The following is a 17,700-nucleotide window of genomic DNA, read 5'->3' as shown; positions in this document are numbered from 1 at the left end:
TTCAGAACAAAGATTAGATACTGTACCGAAACACAATCAGATAAAGCAACAAACAGCCGCATTTAAATGTTTATTAAATAATAAAATATATTTTATTATTATTTATGTTATAAAGTTATTTTTAAATCGAGACAACTCACTTTAATCACCACAAATGCTTGGAATTATTAATGTTCTTGCGATAATGTGTAGAATGGAAAATTTTACTCTTCAACTTTGCTTAAAGGACATTAAGGACGTAAGAAAAAAAACATATTTCTTTATTTCAACATGAATTTATTTTATTAATTTTTTTTACAAAATGTTTTTGAGAATTTTTGATCTCCCTACTTTCCAAATCCAGCAAGGATACCCTGAACTAGAGCCAGAACAGGTGCAAGGAGTCCAGCTAAGGGATTTGCATCGGCACTACCACCAGGTTGGCTTCCACCACCGGGTTTAGTGCCTCCACCGGGTTTAGTGCCCCCACCGGGTGTGCTTCCTGTGCCGGGTTTACTTCCACCACCGAAGATCCCATCGAGGATGGGGGCTCTCATTTGCGGTTTAGCCGGTTCGTCTTCATCGGCGTTAACGCAGACAATAGCCAGGATAATGAGGATGCCCAAAATCAGGATATTCTTCATTTTCTTACGAGTTCTCTTTCTATACTTTCCGGTAAACGATCTAACTGTCTTCTGCTTTTCCCATTGACTTTCATTTTGTCTTTTATATCAAACCAAATGACCCCAAAAGAAGTATAATTTGGCTCCAAAAACGAATCCACGCGCACCCTCATATCCTCATTTCTTTGGTTGTGAATGGATCGGCTCAGGCTTTGATATAACTAAATCACCCCAACTTCGGCAAACGGCCAAAGGAAGCGCAACGGTCTTAATAATTTGTTTTTTGGGTCATATGCTGATCTAAACGTGAAACATTTGATTTTTTAAATTATTTAATGTAATTGTTTTTCCATGTTACAAATACATCAAATTCACGCATAAGGGGTCAAAGAAGACGGTCTGACTGAGAAAAGTACTCTAACAAAAATTCCCAGAATGAAAATCGCGATAAAAGAGTGCATGTTTCAATGTTTTTTATGTTTCACAGTTTTTTCACATGGGTTTTTATGTTTAAAATTCTGCGTAAATATAAGATGACCCAATAACTCCCTAAGTCATAATACCAACCTAAATACCTGTCTGTAAAGAAAAATGATGCTGATTTCTTTTTAACGACTAAACAGAAATAGAAATCTTTTAAAGGAAAATTCTTTTAAATTTTATTTAATTTTCGTAATCCAAAATGGCAGCCTTCTGCCATTTTGGTTATATCTTCTATCAATCTAGAGAGTTTAAAATGTTGATAGAGCTCATTTTGTCTTTACGAACAATTTGAATAACAGTCCTAATTGGACCATAAAATCTCAGGTTTGTACATTTTTAATAAAACGATTTAATTAATAAATCAAGCTGAAAAAAATTTTCATGGCTACTGAGATTTCTCGTAGCAAACTCTTTCAACGCTTTCAACTACATTTCCATGAACAGAGTTAAGGACGCAAACATACAAATAGTAAGGAGCCAAAGATTTTTAGCGATGTGAGAGGACACAGATTACCGCTTTTTGTTATTTCTTTACAGAATTTCACATACCTACGATGTTTCAAAGGTTTTATTCCTACTTCAGCCATTTTGTTTCAGCCATTTTCTTTTTTTTGATTCAAAGATTTTTTTTATGATTTAAGGATATTAAGCATTAAAAATACTCATGAAATATTTGTTTATAGTTCTTTTTATTATCATTTATTTAATTTTTTTCTTTACAAAATAGAAATGAAGAGAATCCTTTTTCTCTTTACTTTCCAAATCCAGAAAGGATACCCTGAAGTATGCCAAGAACGGGTGCAAGGAGTCCTGCCAATGGGTTTGAATTTGATCCACCTGGCTTGCTTCCACCACCGAAGATTCCATCGAGAATGGGGGCTCTCATTTGCGGTTTAGCCGGTTGGTCCTCATCGGCGTTAACGTGGACAACAGCCAGGATAACGAGGATGCCCAAAATCAGGATATTCTTCATTTTTTTTAGGAGTTTTCTTTCTGTACTTTCCAGTAAACGATCTCACTGTTTTCTGCTTTTCCACAGACTTTCATTTTGTCTTTTATATCAATCCAAATGACCCCAAAATCAACATAATTTTGCCCCCAAAAAATATCCACACGCACCATCATAACCTAAATTTTATTTTGAATTATATTTTGCACATATATCGCGATATTTATTCAAATGGCAAATATGCGAGAATTTAGGCGATGAATTGATTACAAATTAATAAATAAAAACAATTTCTGACCTCTTTAGTAGACTTTGATGCTCCGGATTACATCTTCAGGTGCCGCCACGGAGCATTCAACAATCCCAATCCACATTCTCGGACGATAGATGGACTTTTTGCGCACAACCACCTTCACGGTGCACCTCTCGAGGATTGTTTGCCATTTGAGCTGTGTTCTCAGCTCAGGTGGGAGTTTCAGGAAGTCCTCTGGGGACATTTCCAGCAACTTCTCCGCAGCACTACTCATAAGGCGACAATATGGGAGACTTCCCGTGTGATCAGTGAGACTCATGAAAATCTCAAAGGCCACCAAATTCCTCTGAGTTGCTTCCATTTGGAATTGGACACTCGCGCAATTTGCTTCTGGACATCCACCCTCAACTATTTGCTTGCAAACAGGACTGAAAAATGGAATCTTTTTGATTTTTCTTCCTCAAGAAATTCAAGAAAATTGCAATCTCACCATCTCTCGGTGACAATCCTTCGATTGGAAGCATCCAAATCAAATACAACTGTTGCATAGATCACCGCTGTGAATTGCTCCTCATTCCCCATGAGATACCCTTCAGCTCTATCCTGAATTTGCTGAATTGTCATCACATTCCGGATCTCATCTGGGCATGGGAGATCATTGCATTCAAATGAGAATCTCTCAATTGGTGGCACATTTGCGGCGAATTCACGCAAATCATCCACTTCTGGCCCTCTGACAGCATCGAGGATCACTGTTCGGGAGCAATAGGTCAAGATTACGGAGCGATAGTAAGTGGAGTAGTCACTTTTGACATCATAGAGATGGAGGCACGTTTCAAGGGGCTTCCACTGGTCAATTCTCTCATTGTCATCCTTACCCCAGAATGTCAAGAGCATCCCTGGGAAAGTTCTGTCCATGACAATAATCTCTCGGCAATGGGTAATTTTTCCCATGCGGGTTTTTATCTGTGTGAGAAAAATCAAATTGTTTTCATCAAACCGCCATTTTGAATTTTTTTTGTTTTTTAAGGATTTCTTCCTAAAAATATCAAGAAATGAGTTTGTATTACCTCCCTCAGGGGACGAATCATTCTCACAATGACCATAAGATCAACAAATTCAGCCGAAACAAGCTCTCCCTTTGAATTAACATCCATTAGACTGAGCATGAGTCCTTGTGGCTTCAGGGGGATATGCAGGAGTCTGCTGAAATTCTCCCCAGTCCCAATGTACTGCATAATCTTCCCTCTAGCATCACTGAGTATCATCACGTAGGACGAAGATGTCTTTGGGCGGTACACAGATGCATCTTCCTGTGAAATCCTCGCTCCTACGACATTCACAACTTGGCCACAACGGAAATTCTCATTTGTACTCATGATGGATTCCCGCGTGCCCCAAATGGTGCAATTTATTGTGTCCTTGACCGTATCCCTCAGTGTCATATTGAGAACTCCTCGCTGCTGTTCATCCCCATCGAAAAATCTCGGTTGACTCTTGACAATAATCACGGCAATAATTGAAACATTCTGTGTATCCTCCCTCATATGTTCGAGATTCTTTATCCAGCATCGTACAACTGAAGTCATCTTGAAGATTTTTCTTTTTAATATTCACAAAGAAAGTAAATTTAAAATTGAATAAAATAAAATTTCCCAAAATTTCGCCACAATTCGCCAATTTCGCCACCAGAATTCCCTGGCCCTCTGACGGTGGTTCGTGACAAATTGGTGTGTTGACGAAAAAAACTGGTAAGTTCTAGAATTTTCTCTATTTTTAATGCTTTTTCACCCCTCAAATAATCCTGAAAGTATTCAAAAATACCCCCAAAACAACCCCTAATCCCTGTTGTTTGTGCTGTTATACCCCAAAGTCGAGATTTTTTGTGAAAATGCGAGAAAATTCAGGGAAACTTGTGAGTTTGACGATGAAAAATACTTGAGGGTGTGTTAAGTGTTGCAAAAGATGGACAATTGGGGCTCCAGGAAGCGCTTTAAAGCTGATTTACCTGAAATCATCATCTCAGATTCCCATGAGAGGTAACAATTTGTGGAAACTTTTATGTTTCTTTGCAGGAAAACCCAAAACTGTGGGCGGAAGGAAAGTGAGGTTAAGGCGATCAAGGCATAATTTTCAAAACAATCTGGAATCTTTGGGATTAAATTAAAAAGAAACTTCGGGTGCAATTTTTTCCCTGTGAGGCTCTCACAAGTAAAAACCTGGAGACTGATATCCTTGCGGAACCACAGGGTTCTGATACGGAAAAGATGGATATTGATGGGCAGATACCCGATGTCATTCCACTGCCATACCTACCGCTGTCTTCCTCATCGAATACGCAGCTAATCCCTCGAATTGATGAGAGTACCAACTTCGGTGGGGGAAATCTCATGGACAGGTGGCTCAATGATGAAGAGATAACTTTGCAGGAGTTTCTCTTTGGAAATGGAATATCCATTTAAACTGAATTTGTTTTCTGTTTTCTTTGTAACTCCAGATTTATCAAACTAGTGGATGAGTTGGACAATCATGTGGAGAAATTGCGAAAAGATGCCATTACATTGCAAGAGAAGAGAGACTACCTGTCCATGTCGATGGACCTGCTGAAGAATAATGATCTCCTATCGAATCTTCAGGAATGTAAGTAAAGATTTGCTTAAAAAAAAGGATTTCTGAAGAAACCGTTGCAACTCCCACCAAATGAGAGTGTTTGTGTTCTGTGATCTGGGAAAACTTGAGAAAAACCCGGAAAAATATCCCCATCCGGTCAATATACTGCCTGAAAGAAAAAAAGAAACTGACGGAATCCGAAAGTAGACAAAAATTGACCACAGAAGAAGGCGAGATAATTCGTCGAAAGCTCTAGTAAAAATTGCGTTTTTCTCGAATTTACACGCATCCTTATCACGCCCGGAGAAAGCACCTACTAACCACTAGAATTTCTCAAGTTTTAACGTTTAAAAATGATTGCAGATGAACGAGAAGAGATTAATTGCTACATGCAGAGGGTACACTCACGTCTTGCCACGGTTGAGCTAAATGTGAAAACCGTACGGAATTCAGCGCAAGAGGAATGCCTGCATCAGGTGAATGTCTTCATTGATTCCCTGATCTCAAGTCCGGATGCTGTAATATCACGACAACGGTGCCAAATGTTCCTCAATGCATGCGATGGTGCACCCGAGGCTGCTTCTGGCTCCACTAGGGACCCGTGTGAATTGACTGTGGACAAGAAGTTTGAGAGCTCCCTCCTTGGATGCACCCTTGATGATCAGAAGACCATTAAGAAGCGCCTGCATGCACTCATCACGTACCTCAATAAGCAAACAATTTCGGATTAAATTCACAAAATTCATTCCCATGGCCATGTCGCGGAAAAAATCTCTCTAAAAAACGCTTCTAATTGATAATTTTCACCTCTAATCACACAATCCGGCGACTTTGGAGGCCTCAAATGTTCAATTTCTTCTTATTTGATGTAATATTTTGAATGAAAAAAAAAAAGAAATTATTACACTAATATTTAGTTATAATCTGTGATTAAATTCTACTTAAAAAATGTGTTTTCATTGTTGTTTCTTTCTCCTCTTTAAAGATTTGATTATTAAGGGGAAAGTTTATATCAGAATAATAGTATAAAAACATAAATTATTTTCTAAGTTAGACTTTCAATTATAAATTCGAAAAAGTCTGCATAGAAATATATTTTTTAGGAAGTCTAAAATTAACGTATTTTTTTGAATGATTATAACAATATGGCCGCTATTGCGTGTTCTTCTTTGCTCCTATATACTCTTATATACTTTGACGTTTTCTTTTAATAGACTTCCCCCACCCTCTTTTTCTCAAGAAATTTTGACAAAAGACTCACCTCACGCAGTTCAGCGGCATAAGTCGATAGCTCGCGTTCGATACGCAGTTTTCTTCTTAGCCATTCAACCCTTCTTTCAAAAGCCTTTTTAAATAAAGTTTAAATTTCCATAGTGAAAAAGTTCATTAATTAAATAAGAATACATACGTAGCAGCTGTTCTACTTTAAAGGTTTGTAAATCATTTTGAATTTTTAAAAGAAAATCCTCCCAGAATGTTAAGTGGATGATTTCACCATATTTCGCAGAATTGGCCACTCCTTCAGTTCTGCGAATTTTGCTATCTCCTTGCTGTTCCAAGTATAGCAATCGGGGCAATTTAAGATTGAACATAATTTGCCAGCGAAGCAGTTGAGTTGAGAATATCAAACAGTTAACATTTAAGTTTCTGAGATTTACAAAAATTTCCGGTCATGAAAGACATTGATTATTTCTACGAAAAAGATTTGGATTACAAGAATATTGACTATTTCTACGATTCATTACCATCTCGTCTACAGGGACCATTCAAGAAGGCCAATAGTGCAAGAATATGCACAGGAAATGTCCTGCAAGGATACAGAGGGCCAGATTATATGTGCAACAACGGGAGCGGTGATAGTAGTGCAATAGGATCATCTCACGGTGTACAGGAGATAAGCTACTGGTGGGGTGCAAGGAAAGATATAAACTACATACCTTTAATTGGATCAGCTATATACATAGGTGTGAGACTTGCCCAAAGTGATCTTCGTGAGACAAATTGGAATTCGTTGTACTTTGATAGCAGAACTGGTGAATGCTTGAGTCACTCAAAGGATGAAGCTGCTGATAAGTTGAATGACAAAGGACAAGAATTATTTGATGAGGGAAAATACAGTGAAGCTGCTGTGTATTTTGACAACGCCTACCAATTTTGTTCTAGCGGATATTCAAATGAGAAAACGTTCAAACAAAACCGCGAAAATGCTAACAATGAACTGGAGGCAATTAAATTAAAGGAACAAGGTGATGTTTTCTTCAATCAAGGCAGATACGTTGATGCTAAAAGTAAATATCAAAAAGCCTTCGTCAAATCTAGTGCTGCGTATCTCATATATGATGAAAGTATTGATAAAGCACAAGCAGAATTAGATGCAGAGTTCCTAAATAATCAAGGAAATCAATTATTTAATCAAGGAAGATACAGAGAAGCAGTTGCTAAATATCAAGAAGCCTACAACAAGTCCAACATTCACTACAATATATATAGAAATAATCGGAATAATGCTCAAGCGGAAGTGGATGCAGATGATCTAAAAGTACAGGGTGATGTGCTGTTCAATGAAGGTAGATACAGTGAAGCTAAAGACAAATATCAAGAAGCTCGCAGAAAGTCTGACAGAGCGAGAAAGAGGTACAAAGAGAATGTAGAACAAGCTCAAGTTGAAGTTGATGCAGAACGCCTAAGCAATCAGGGAGACAACCTCTTTAATCAAGGCAGATACGCTGAAGCAAGAGCTAAGTATCAAGAAGCTTACGATAAGTCTGATGCTGCGTATGAGCAGTACCAAGAAAACATTAACAAAGCACAAGCAGAATTTGATGCACAGTTCCTAAATAATCAAGGAAATCAACTATTTAATCAAGGAAGATACAGAGAAGCAGTTGCTAAATATCAAGAAGCCTACGATAAATCCAACATTCACTACGGAGTGTATCAAAGTAATAGAAACAATGCTCAAGCGGAAATAGATGCGAAAAATTTTAAGGAACAAGGCGACGTTCTCTTAAATCAGGGTAGATACAGTGAAGCCAAAGGAAAGTACCAGGAAGCTCACAACAAGTCCAATATTGCCCGTGAAAACTACAAGGAGTTTGTACAACAAGCTCAAGCTGAAGTTGATGCAGAACGCCTAAGCAATCAAGGAGACGACTTCTTTAATCAAGGAAGATACAGAGAAGCCGTTGCTAAATATCAAGAAGCCTGCAACAAAACAAGAGTTTATAAGAACAAGTACCAAACTAAGTTGAATAAGGCACAAAATGAAGTCGAAGCACAGACCTTAAGCAATCAGGGAGATATTTTTGTGAATCAGAAGAGATACAGAGAAGCAATTCAACAATACCAAGCAGCTCACAACAAATCCTCACTTAATAAGGATTCCTATCAAGAAAAAATAAAAGCAGCTCGACTGCAGTTGGATATAGCGGATGCTGAAAATTTGAATAATCAAGGAAATCAATTATTTAATCAAGGAAGATACAGAGAAGCAGTTGTTAAGTTTCAAGAAGCCTACAACAAGTCCAACATTCACCACGAAGTGTATAAAAGTAATAGAAATAAGGCTCAAGCGGAAGTAGATGCGAAAAACTTTAAAGAACAAGGCGACGTTCTCTTAAATCAGGGTAGATACAGTGAAGCCAAAGGAAAATACCAGGAAGCTCACAACAAGTCCAATATTGCCCGTGAAAGCTACAAAGAATTTGTAGAACAAGCTCAAGTTGAAGTTGATGCAGAACGCCTAAGCAATCAAGGAGACGACTTCTTTAATCAAGGAAGATACAGAGAAGCCGTTGCTAAATATCAAGAAGCCTGCAACAAAACAAGAGTTAATAAGAACAAGTATCAAGCTAAGTTAAATAAAGCACAAATTGAAGTCGAAGCAGAGACGTTAAGCAATCAGGGAGATATTTTTGTGAATCAGAAGAGATACAGAGAAGCAATTCAACAATACCAAGCAGCTCACAACAAATCCTCACTTAATAAGGATTCCTATAAAGAAAAAATAAAAGCAGCTCAACTGCAGTTGGATAGAGCAGATGCTGAAAATTTGAATAATCAAGGAAACGTTTTGTTTAATCAAGGAAAATTTGAGCAAGCTCTCACAACATATCAGCAAGCTTATAGCAAAGTCAACGCAACGATTTACAAAGAAAACGTTACAAAAGCTGAAATAGAAGTTTCTGCAGAAGGTTTCAACTATCACGGAGATAATTTCTTCGACGAGGCGTCGTACCAATCAGCTTATAACTATTACAAATTAGCTGAAGAAAAATCTCAACTGACTTCGCAAAGAAAAATCTACGGCAAAAAGAAAGAAAAAGTCGTTAACAAAGTTCTTACCATTATTGAGACTTCATGGAATAACGCATGGAATGCTGAGAACGACACTACAAAGGATCGATCTGATGAGGCACGTCGTACATTTCAACAAGTTCTGGATAAGTCTAAGGAGTTCTTGAAGTTCCTCCCTAAGAACCACAAACTGAAGCACTACGAAACGGTTGCACTGCTCAAAATCGAAGGAAATCAACTCTGCAATCAAGGTCTGGCATTGCAGCAAAGTGGTCTTCAACTACTGGAGGAAGCACAGAAGCTGGGTCAGCAGGGACAGTACCAACAAGCAGGTAATAAATTGAATGAAGCACAAAGTAAATTTGAAGAAGCTCAGAATAAATTCCAAAAAGGCGCTGAGAGTGATGAAAGATTTGTTGCATGCGTTGAATTTGTTGAAGAGCAAATTGAAGATATAAAAGAAGCACTAGAAATTATAAATAATAATACTCTGAGTCAAGGAGTACGCGGGTTAAATATACAAACATCTGAGAGTGGCCAAGAAGAATCTGAATTTAATGAGAACGAACAACGAAGCATAAATAGTAATTTAAATCAGATTTTGTCGAGTTTTTTTTCGCGCTAATTTTGAGAAAAAAAAAGAGAAATATTTTGTAATTGTTAAGACATTTAGTTAAGCAATAAAAATGAAGAGGAATTTAGCGAATAAGAATAAAAAATGCCAGGAGGGCATTATTGCGCGTGATAGGCAAATGAAGGAGGAAGAAAATGTTAAGAATGTGGGTGTTATTGGTCTAGCCGAGAGGCTTCTAAAAGGTGGGGAGTTGACACTTGAGCATCTCATTGAATTGGGATGTAGAATTGCAAAGAAGCAAGGATATGAAGATGATCAAATAATAGTTTGTGATGTAAGTGCTCTGAGTGAACAACTAAAATCGCGCAAAGATCCCGAAAGCACTGTTTTTGGTATTTGTCAGATAGACAAAATTAAATTTGTATTTTGCATTTTGAGATTCTCAGGTAAAACCATATGTTTGTTCAGGAATTTTCTGGCTGTTGAAATTCCCGAAGAAATTAAAAATATTCTAGAGTTAAGCGTTAAAGAGAAATTAGAGTTTAAGCTGTATGGGAAAGTGGAAGAAATTAAAAATCAAAACGATATGGATATTCTATCGCTTAAAGTCGTGGAAACAATGATGAATCACATGAAAATGGAAGATCAGAAGAAGAAGAATGAGTTCATTGAGGGTTTTGATAATCCCAAACGGACTCTATTTGAATGGTTCAAAGAGAAAATAAGTAAATTGAGAGATCAGCTCTTCTCACTAATCCAAGAAGATTATGAGAAGATTGTCGGTAGTGATTTAGATCAGCTGGCAAGAGATTCAGAGTTTAAAGAAGCAATTAAGGTATTCATAAGTAATATTCCGTTGCTAGAAGAAGTTGATAATTTTAAAAATTATCAAAATCTTCTGAGTCAATTTGCAAATATGGAAGAAAATGAAGATAGTATCGATCCTGTGAAGTTCAAAGAACTTCAGGAAAAACTTGAAAAAGCACAAAATGAAATACTAACCAAAGCCAAAGGTGTGAAAGTTGAAATCTCTGCAAATGCCAAAGGTGAACAAGAACTTGATATTGTTAAAAAGTTCCCAGAACAAATGGAGAAGTTTACAAGAATTTTTGAACCACTTTTGCGTTCAGAAATTGATGAAAAACTCAATGAGAAAATTAGGGAAATCAGTGAGAAGTTAGAACTTGACTACGAAATGCTAAAGGGATTCTTTAAAGCAAAGCAGGAAGAACAGCAAAAGGACAATGAGTCGGGAGCCAATGAAAATTTCGAAGATATCAGTTGGAGTAATTTACCAGAATTCAAAACTAATCCTTGCAGGGATTCAAACGAAAAATCACTGAAGCAACTACTGTCGGAGATTCAATATGATGATACCAAATCACTCGAGGATGATTACAAAAAGGTCAAAAATTTCTCAACTTCCTGGAGGAATAAGAAGGATGTTGATGTAAAAAATTGGGCAATTACGCAAAAGGGTCGTCTTTCGAGCAAGGACATCAATGAAGCTTTGGCAGTTATGGATAGAGCTAATTGTCTAGCAACTGGAGGACATGAGCTACGTGATACACAGATCCTGGCTCTCATTGTCTTCCTTCGGACAATGGATAGAGGTCAACTGTCGCAAATTCAAACTGGAGAAGGAAAAACGACAATTGTAGCAATTCTCGCGGCCATTAAAGCTCTACAAGGTAGCAAAGTTGATGTAATCACCAGTAATCCCGTCTTAGCAGCTGATGGTGTTAAAGACAAGCAACGCTTCTTCAACTTACTCTCCCTAAGCGTAACGACAAATAATTTTGATCCAACGTACACAACTGGTGAAAGAAGTTGCTACAAGAAGGACATCGTCTACGGGAGTATTGCCAACTTCCAATTTGACTACCTCAAAGAGTCCTTTTTGGGCTTTAAAACACGAGCTGGAAGACCATTTGACACCATTATTCTCGATGAAGTTGACAGCATGATAATTGATAATGCAAATCACATTGCTAAACTATCTGGACCATTTCCAGGAATGGATGCTCTCAAGTATGTTTATATAAAAATTTGGCAGGAACTCTATAAAGCTGAAAGGGCAATTGTTGAGGAATATCGGAAGGAGATGAAATTGAAAATTGAGCAGCTACAGAAACTGCCAAATCCTGATGAAGCACAGGAGGAATATCGGAAATTCCTAAATGAAATGGAAACATCAATGATTCCAAAAATCAAACAATCAATTAAATCTTCCAATCCAACGGCTATTACCCTTATTCCATCGCATATTCGTGAGTATGCTGATGCGTCCGTTGATAGATGGATTGTAAATGCAATTGAAGCTAAGTTCACATACATGGAGGATCAGCAGTACGTTATAAGGAACCACAATGGAGAATTAGTTGTGCAGCCTGTTGATTATGCAAATACCGGGATAACAATGAAGAATACCATTTGGCAGCATGGTCTTCATCAATTCTTACAGCTGAAGCACAATTTGCAATTAACATCTGAAAGTCTAACAAGTTGCTTCATTTCAAATCTTGGCTACATAAAAAAGTATGGAAGTCGCATCTACGGTTTAACAGGTACATTGGGATCTGAATCCGAACAGGAGCTACTCTCTTCCATCTACAACGTCGGGTTTGCCGCAATTCCAACATATAGAGAGAAGAAATTTGAAGAAATTGAAGGTGAAGTCGTTGATGATGATATATTCAGTCAGGTAATTGCAGATGATGCCATCGTTGAGGTGCAAAAAGGACGATCTTGTTTGATTATTTGTGAAACAATTAAGGATGCCAAGGAGATCCAGGAAGAATTGATTGCAACGGGACAGGCAATGAGGATTAGGACATTTTTCGATGAGGAAAATGCCAATGCAACGGAAGAAGAACTAAGCCCAGGTGAGGTAGTCATTGCAACCAATATCGCAGGAAGGGGAACGGATTTTAAAACAACCGATGATCTCGAAAAGAATGGAGGTCTCCATGTCATTGTACCTTTTCTGCCGTGCAACAAAAGGGTGGAGGATCAAGCCTTTGGAAGAACAGCGAGGCAAGGTAATGAAGGAACGGCAAAGCTAATAGTTAAACACGGTGAAATTGAACATCTAGCCGTTGACATCACTGATCTAGATTACATGAAGGAGATTAAGGAAAAAAGGGATTTGAATGAGAAGAAAAGAATTCAACGAATTAAAAATGATGAAGTACTCAAGCTCAACTTTCAGGACAATCTCTTTGAATGTTTTGCCGATTTGTATCGGAATTTGAAGAATGAAAATCAATTCAAGGAAGGCTATCAATCTGTGTTGGATGACTTGAAAGAATCCTGGGCATTTTGGTTGGAAAAGAAGAATTTCACCAATAATGCTGATCTTACTGCGAAGGATCCAAAAGAGGAATTTGAAGATTTCAAATCTCATGCTAGTGCAACGATTAACGGACAAATTAAATTCAACCCTTACTATGCCATTCAACAAGCCGATACTTTTCTTTCACACGAAAAGTACAGTGATGCTGAAAGAGCACTAAATCATGCAATTGGTTTAAGTGATAACCCTGAAATACTTCATGGGGCATATATGAAGTTGTTTGAAGTTGAAATTGAGAAGGGTCATGTATTTATGGATAAATGTAGACAAGCAATTGGAGATCTCTGTTTCATCACTTTCGTTAAACCAGATGGAAAATACAAGGAGAATGCTAAATATAATTTGACAAAAGCTCAAGAAGCTCTGAAAAAAGAATTGGAATACATTGAGAAACTTCAGAAAGATGAAGAATTCGGGTATATTGTCGTGGATGTGGACGAAAGAAAAGGTGACGCTTCCTACTGGTACAGTGATGAGGATATGAATAAAATTGGTACGGCCATGTTGAAATCACTGAATATTGATCCTGATAAACAATTCAAGAATAGACTCACTAAAGATCTTATAGAAATATTCTGCAAGGAATGTAAGTTACAGGATAAATTCCCAATATTCATTTGCTACAACATTGGCGGAACATCAAATGACGGTGGAGGAGCTCATTGGGTAGCAATGTGCGTTGTGAAGGTGCAGGATCAAATACGAATTTTCTATAAAGATTCCAAAGGAGATTTTGGCGGGAATATTCCAGTAATCAAAGAAGAATTCCGTAAGCACTGGAAGGGCGCTGATTTCTTCGATCACCCTGGAATTGAGCAACTTGACAACACTTCATGTGGTCCAATGACTCTCGAAAATCTCAGAATAATGGCTAAATCCATCAAGGATGATGGTTTGGAGAAATTCATGAAGAATTACCAAAATTTAACATTCTCCCAACAGAAAGATGCTTCAAAATTGAGAAAAGAATTTTTGAACAATATGGCGGATGTAACGGAAAATTTATTCCTCAAACATCTTACCTCCAGACGGGCAGGACTTAATCTCTATGTGGAACACATTAAAAATCTCATTGAGAGAATTAACAATTGCAAGCAAGGAGATGGATTATCAATTTCCCTTCGTTCTCCAGATTACTTTGTAAATCTCAAACCAAAAAATGAAAATGAGAAGAATATAAAGAAAGTCGTCATGGATGCGGAATTAAGTGAATTAGCTGATGTTGGTACAAATACAATTTACGACCTCAAGGAAATGTACAAAGTCTGCGATGAAGTTATTGCAGGAGCACGAGTACAAATAATCGGGGGTCTTGGACTCATTGCCACCGGTGTTGCCTTCCCACCTGCCCTCCCTGTTGTTGGACCAATTGGTGGTACCATGATAACCGAGGGGGTGTGTGACATTGCAATGGATCTCATCATTCAGAGTTCAGATGGGAAATTCCACAAAGGAGCCTATATAAAGGGGAAAGTCATCAGCTATGGTATATCACTGCTCACAATGGGAATTAGTGCAGCTATGCAGTGTCCTAAAATTCTAAATAAAGCCAAAAGAGCATGCAGATGGATGGCAAAGACCCTAAGAAAATGCCCCTACATGAAGAATATTTGTGAACGCATTGCCACGAAGTTTGATACAATTGGAAAGTTATTTGAAAAAATGGAAATTGTTGCAAAATTCAACAAAATGTCCAATGTTGAAAAGCTTAAGTACTTCAATGAACTGAAAGAAGCAAATAATTTGCAACATTTGAAATATCTCGGGGAGAATTTGAAGCAAATCAACCAGCTAAAGCAGTTGGAAATGGCGGGAAGATTGACTGAACTTACGCGATATCAAAAAACTATGGCAGCTTTGAAGCACATTGCAATGACAACGGCAAAAGGTATTGCCGTGAGAACTGCACAAACGGTGATCATTACAAAGATCGTAACACCACAGCTAAGTTCAATGATGGAGGGCTTCAAGCCAGCCATAAGGAGGCATGTGAAAAAAGCCGTTGAGGAGAATATCAACAGAGAAAAACTACAGCGCACCAATCAAGAGGAACTTCAGAAGGTAATGCAAGAGATACGCGACGCCATTGACTACGAAACCATTTTGGGGATCTTCAGGGACGCCATTTTGGGTATGTCACAGCACTGCAGCAATTGGCAAGTACAGCTTTGTGCCCTAGCAATTGATCAGTATGTTTCATGGAAAAGAGTCTATGACTTTGCTAAGGATTTGTGTAAGAAAATTAATCAAAAATTGAAATCTTCCGGTGACGCCAAGTCAAATGTTGATGAATTGATTGGTAATTTAACTGATCAACTAACTGAAGAAATGTACAATCATGTTGTGAGTAATACAATTAAGACGTGCCGAGATGTTTCATCGGTGGGCTTGAAGGCGTTCAGAAATTACAAAAATGAACGGAAGAAAATTCAAACTTGCCTGGATATTATCAAAGAATTCAAAAATGGCGGCGTAGCAGGGCAGGAGCAGGCTACAGCCCTGAGTGATGTCCTAAAGCGCCCCATACACATTTACGAGGAAAATGGGAATGTTATAAAAATAGGAGAACAATATCCAGGTGATCCAATTGAGGTATCTTACCATCCTCCAGATGAGAACAATCCCCATGGCCACTATGTCCCCTATGGTGAAGATCGGAATTGGTCAGCAAGCGATGGTAGTGGAAATAATTGTTTCTTCGAAGCTGTTGGCCACAAAATTGAAACTGATGCCAACAAACTCAGAGCCTTTACAGTAAACCGGATGGAAAGGCATCCAAGACGCTATATAGCTATGTATGTCCGCCAGGAACTTGGATCTGATGGTTCACACATCTTCTTGGCAGGAGGAAGAAATCATATTCGTATGACGGAAGACTACTACCCCTCTCATGAGAATAGGATAAAAGCATCCAATGAATTAAATCCCGAAATTGCAGAGCTGCGCAATAAACTCAACGAACTAAAGAAAAAGGCGGATCAATTCAAAGAATCGGGACGCTCAAAGCAGCAAATCAAAAAGAATTTCAACAAAGGACACCCAAAGTTTGGTAATGTGGAGGATAAAGAAGAAATGATGATGGGAGCTTTTTATGTTAAATTCACCGATGGCACCGAATTGAAGCTCATCACTGTGTCCGGGAAAACCCCTTTTTCCGACAGGCAGAACATGGAAAATCCTCAGGACCTAGATCAGACGGGACAACCACGGACATTTCAATGGACAACCAAGAGGGGATTCAAATTTGAGGATCCTGGTGAGCCAAAGGGTAAAGTGTACGATGTTTACAATAGGTGTGAGACAAATCAAGAGTTCACCACTTCATGTTGTGCACAGAAATTTGTCTACATCCTCGGCGAGCACATGAAGAATAATCCCCATCTTGAGATTCAAGATATTCTTCGAATGAATGAATCATGGTATAAACCAGGAGGGGGGAAATTTATGCCAGAACAAGTTATTATGGATAAATCGTGTGATCCTTGTGCAAATCTTTTGCCATTTTCCACAGGTAAAAAGGATTAAAAAATATTCCTTGCATTAACCCTTGGAGGATCCAAAAGTTCTAACTTCAAACTTTAACCTTAATTTTATCTAATATACTTTACTCTGGGACTGTTTAAAAATTCAAAAAATATAGTTCTTCAAGTTTTAAAAAACTAGCATCTTCCAAAAAAAAAATAATAAAAAGAATCTTGCCATATTATAAATATTAAAAAATATATATTTTACAACTATTTTCATAAAAATTATTCTATTATATTTTTGTTACTAATTTTACTAACATAAAATCTAAATTGCTAATTTAACTAAAAAAAACTAAAAAAAATTGTTATTGTCATGTGAAAAAAAGATATTTTCTCGATATTCATATAAAAAAATTTTAATCTACATTTTGTTGTTTATATTCTAACAATTTGCTTAACACATTTATCTCAAGATCTATTTAATCAATCAGAGTGGCGTAGCTAGGGAGGATACTTTTGTGTCTAGAAGAAAATATTTTCAGGCTCAAATTACTCATAAGAAAAGAAAGATTTACCAATTTTTTCTATAAAAAAAAACAACGTGAAAAGTTACAAAAGAAACATCAAACGTTAGAATTTCACAAACTGGTAAAAACTTAATTTAAATACAATGGCCGTCTCAATTTTCTTACTGTTCGACCACTATGTCGATTTTAAGGATTTTTTTGGCATCCTTAAAATAAGAAAAAATTGCAACTCCTAGAATCCCTAGAATATATTTGTAGCTACGCCCGTACAGTCAAAGAAGGAAAACTATATAGCTCTATCTTATTTATGGTTACTTGAAAAATGAAAAATATTGTTAAGGAATTTTATGTAGTCAAACTACCTCAAAAAAATTAAATAAAAAAACTGATCTACTTTATTTGTTAAGAAAAAAATATATTTGAGAAATTTTATATATTAAAAATAATGGAAAACTGCCCAGCTTTACTGCAAGATGAAAAATATATACATATTGTTAAGAATTTTTATTTTTGAATAAATAGTTTATCAATTAAAATGTTGTTGTTTTTCTGCTTGTTTATAAACTCTATAATTGAGAATGAAA

General features: G+C 37.2%; 4 protein-coding genes across 5 annotated transcripts; 3 read left to right on the top strand and 1 right to left on the bottom strand.

Annotated features, from left to right (window-relative positions):
* Positions 1-2,201: 2,201 nt before the first annotated feature.
* LOC129795582 (protein hold'em) lies at positions 2,202-3,957 on the bottom strand. Its single transcript, XM_055837009.1, has 3 exons — positions 3,358-3,957; positions 2,778-3,253; positions 2,202-2,715 (listed from the first exon to the last, which is right to left on the bottom strand). Exons 1-3 carry the CDS (start codon positions 3,874-3,876, stop codon positions 2,337-2,339), a joined length of 1,374 nt encoding a protein of 457 aa, XP_055692984.1. The 5' UTR covers positions 3,877-3,957; the 3' UTR covers positions 2,202-2,336.
* A 3-nt stretch (positions 3,958-3,960) lies between these two features.
* LOC129795704 (BAG family molecular chaperone regulator 2) lies at positions 3,961-5,795 on the top strand. Of its 2 annotated transcripts, XM_055837175.1 has the most exons (4): positions 3,961-4,038; positions 4,363-4,685; positions 4,785-4,927; positions 5,261-5,795. In XM_055837175.1, the coding sequence occupies exons 2-4, from the start codon at positions 4,555-4,557 to the stop codon at positions 5,626-5,628; spliced, it is 642 nt and encodes a 213-aa protein (XP_055693150.1). In that variant the 5' UTR covers positions 3,961-4,038; positions 4,363-4,554; the 3' UTR covers positions 5,629-5,795. The 2 variants fall into 2 exon arrangements, with proteins under 2 accessions (XP_055693150.1, XP_055693151.1); XM_055837176.1 differs by lacking the exons at positions 3,961-4,038; positions 4,363-4,685 and adding an exon at positions 4,041-4,326.
* A 368-nt stretch (positions 5,796-6,163) lies between these two features.
* Positions 6,164-17,652, top strand: LOC129795438 (uncharacterized). Its single transcript, XM_055836714.1, has 2 exons — positions 6,164-6,328; positions 6,657-17,652. Exon 2 carries the CDS (start codon positions 9,880-9,882, stop codon positions 16,645-16,647), a length of 6,768 nt encoding a protein of 2,255 aa, XP_055692689.1. The 5' UTR covers positions 6,164-6,328; positions 6,657-9,879; the 3' UTR covers positions 16,648-17,652.
* Positions 6,570-9,866, top strand: LOC129794420 (myosin-2 heavy chain-like). Its single transcript, XM_055835172.1, has 3 exons — positions 6,570-8,813; positions 9,297-9,525; positions 9,859-9,866. Exons 1-3 carry the CDS (start codon positions 6,570-6,572, stop codon positions 9,864-9,866), a joined length of 2,481 nt encoding a protein of 826 aa, XP_055691147.1.
* Positions 17,653-17,700: the final 48 nt, after the last annotated feature.

Source organism: Lutzomyia longipalpis, chromosome 4 (assembly GCF_024334085.1).
Source record: "Lutzomyia longipalpis isolate SR_M1_2022 chromosome 4, ASM2433408v1".
Classification (NCBI taxonomy): Eukaryota; Metazoa; Arthropoda; class Insecta; order Diptera; family Psychodidae; genus Lutzomyia; species Lutzomyia longipalpis.
This window is presented reverse-complemented; position numbering and strand designations above follow the sequence as displayed.

What these genes read in the sequence shown, in the direction of transcription:
- LOC129795582 (XM_055837009.1), bottom strand. Translation starts at nt 3,876, where the DNA reads ATGACTTCAGTTGTACGATGCTGGATAAAGAATCTCGAACATATGAGG. An exon ending in TGATTCGTCCCCTGAGGGAG is followed by an intron (nt 3,254 to 3,357) that starts GTAATACAAACT and finishes TTTCTCACACAG; the next exon opens with ATAAAAACCCGCATGGGAAA. An exon ending in AGGATTGTCACCGAGAGATG is followed by an intron (nt 2,716 to 2,777) that starts GTGAGATTGCAA and finishes TCCATTTTTCAG; the next exon opens with TCCTGTTTGCAAGCAAATAG.
- LOC129795704 (XM_055837175.1), top strand. Translation starts at nt 4,555, where the DNA reads ATGGATATTGATGGGCAGATACCCGATGTCATTCCACTGCCATACCTA. An exon ending in GGGGGAAATCTCATGGACAG is followed by an intron (nt 4,686 to 4,784) that starts GTGGCTCAATGA and finishes TTGTAACTCCAG; the next exon opens with ATTTATCAAACTAGTGGATG. An exon ending in CCTATCGAATCTTCAGGAAT is followed by an intron (nt 4,928 to 5,260) that starts GTAAGTAAAGAT and finishes AAATGATTGCAG; the next exon opens with ATGAACGAGAAGAGATTAAT.
- LOC129794420 (XM_055835172.1), top strand. Translation starts at nt 6,570, where the DNA reads ATGAAAGACATTGATTATTTCTACGAAAAAGATTTGGATTACAAGAAT. An exon ending in GCAATCAGGGAGATATTTTT is followed by an intron (nt 8,814 to 9,296) that starts GTGAATCAGAAG and finishes GACACTACAAAG; the next exon opens with GATCGATCTGATGAGGCACG.
- LOC129795438 (XM_055836714.1), top strand. Translation starts at nt 9,880, where the DNA reads ATGAAGAGGAATTTAGCGAATAAGAATAAAAAATGCCAGGAGGGCATT.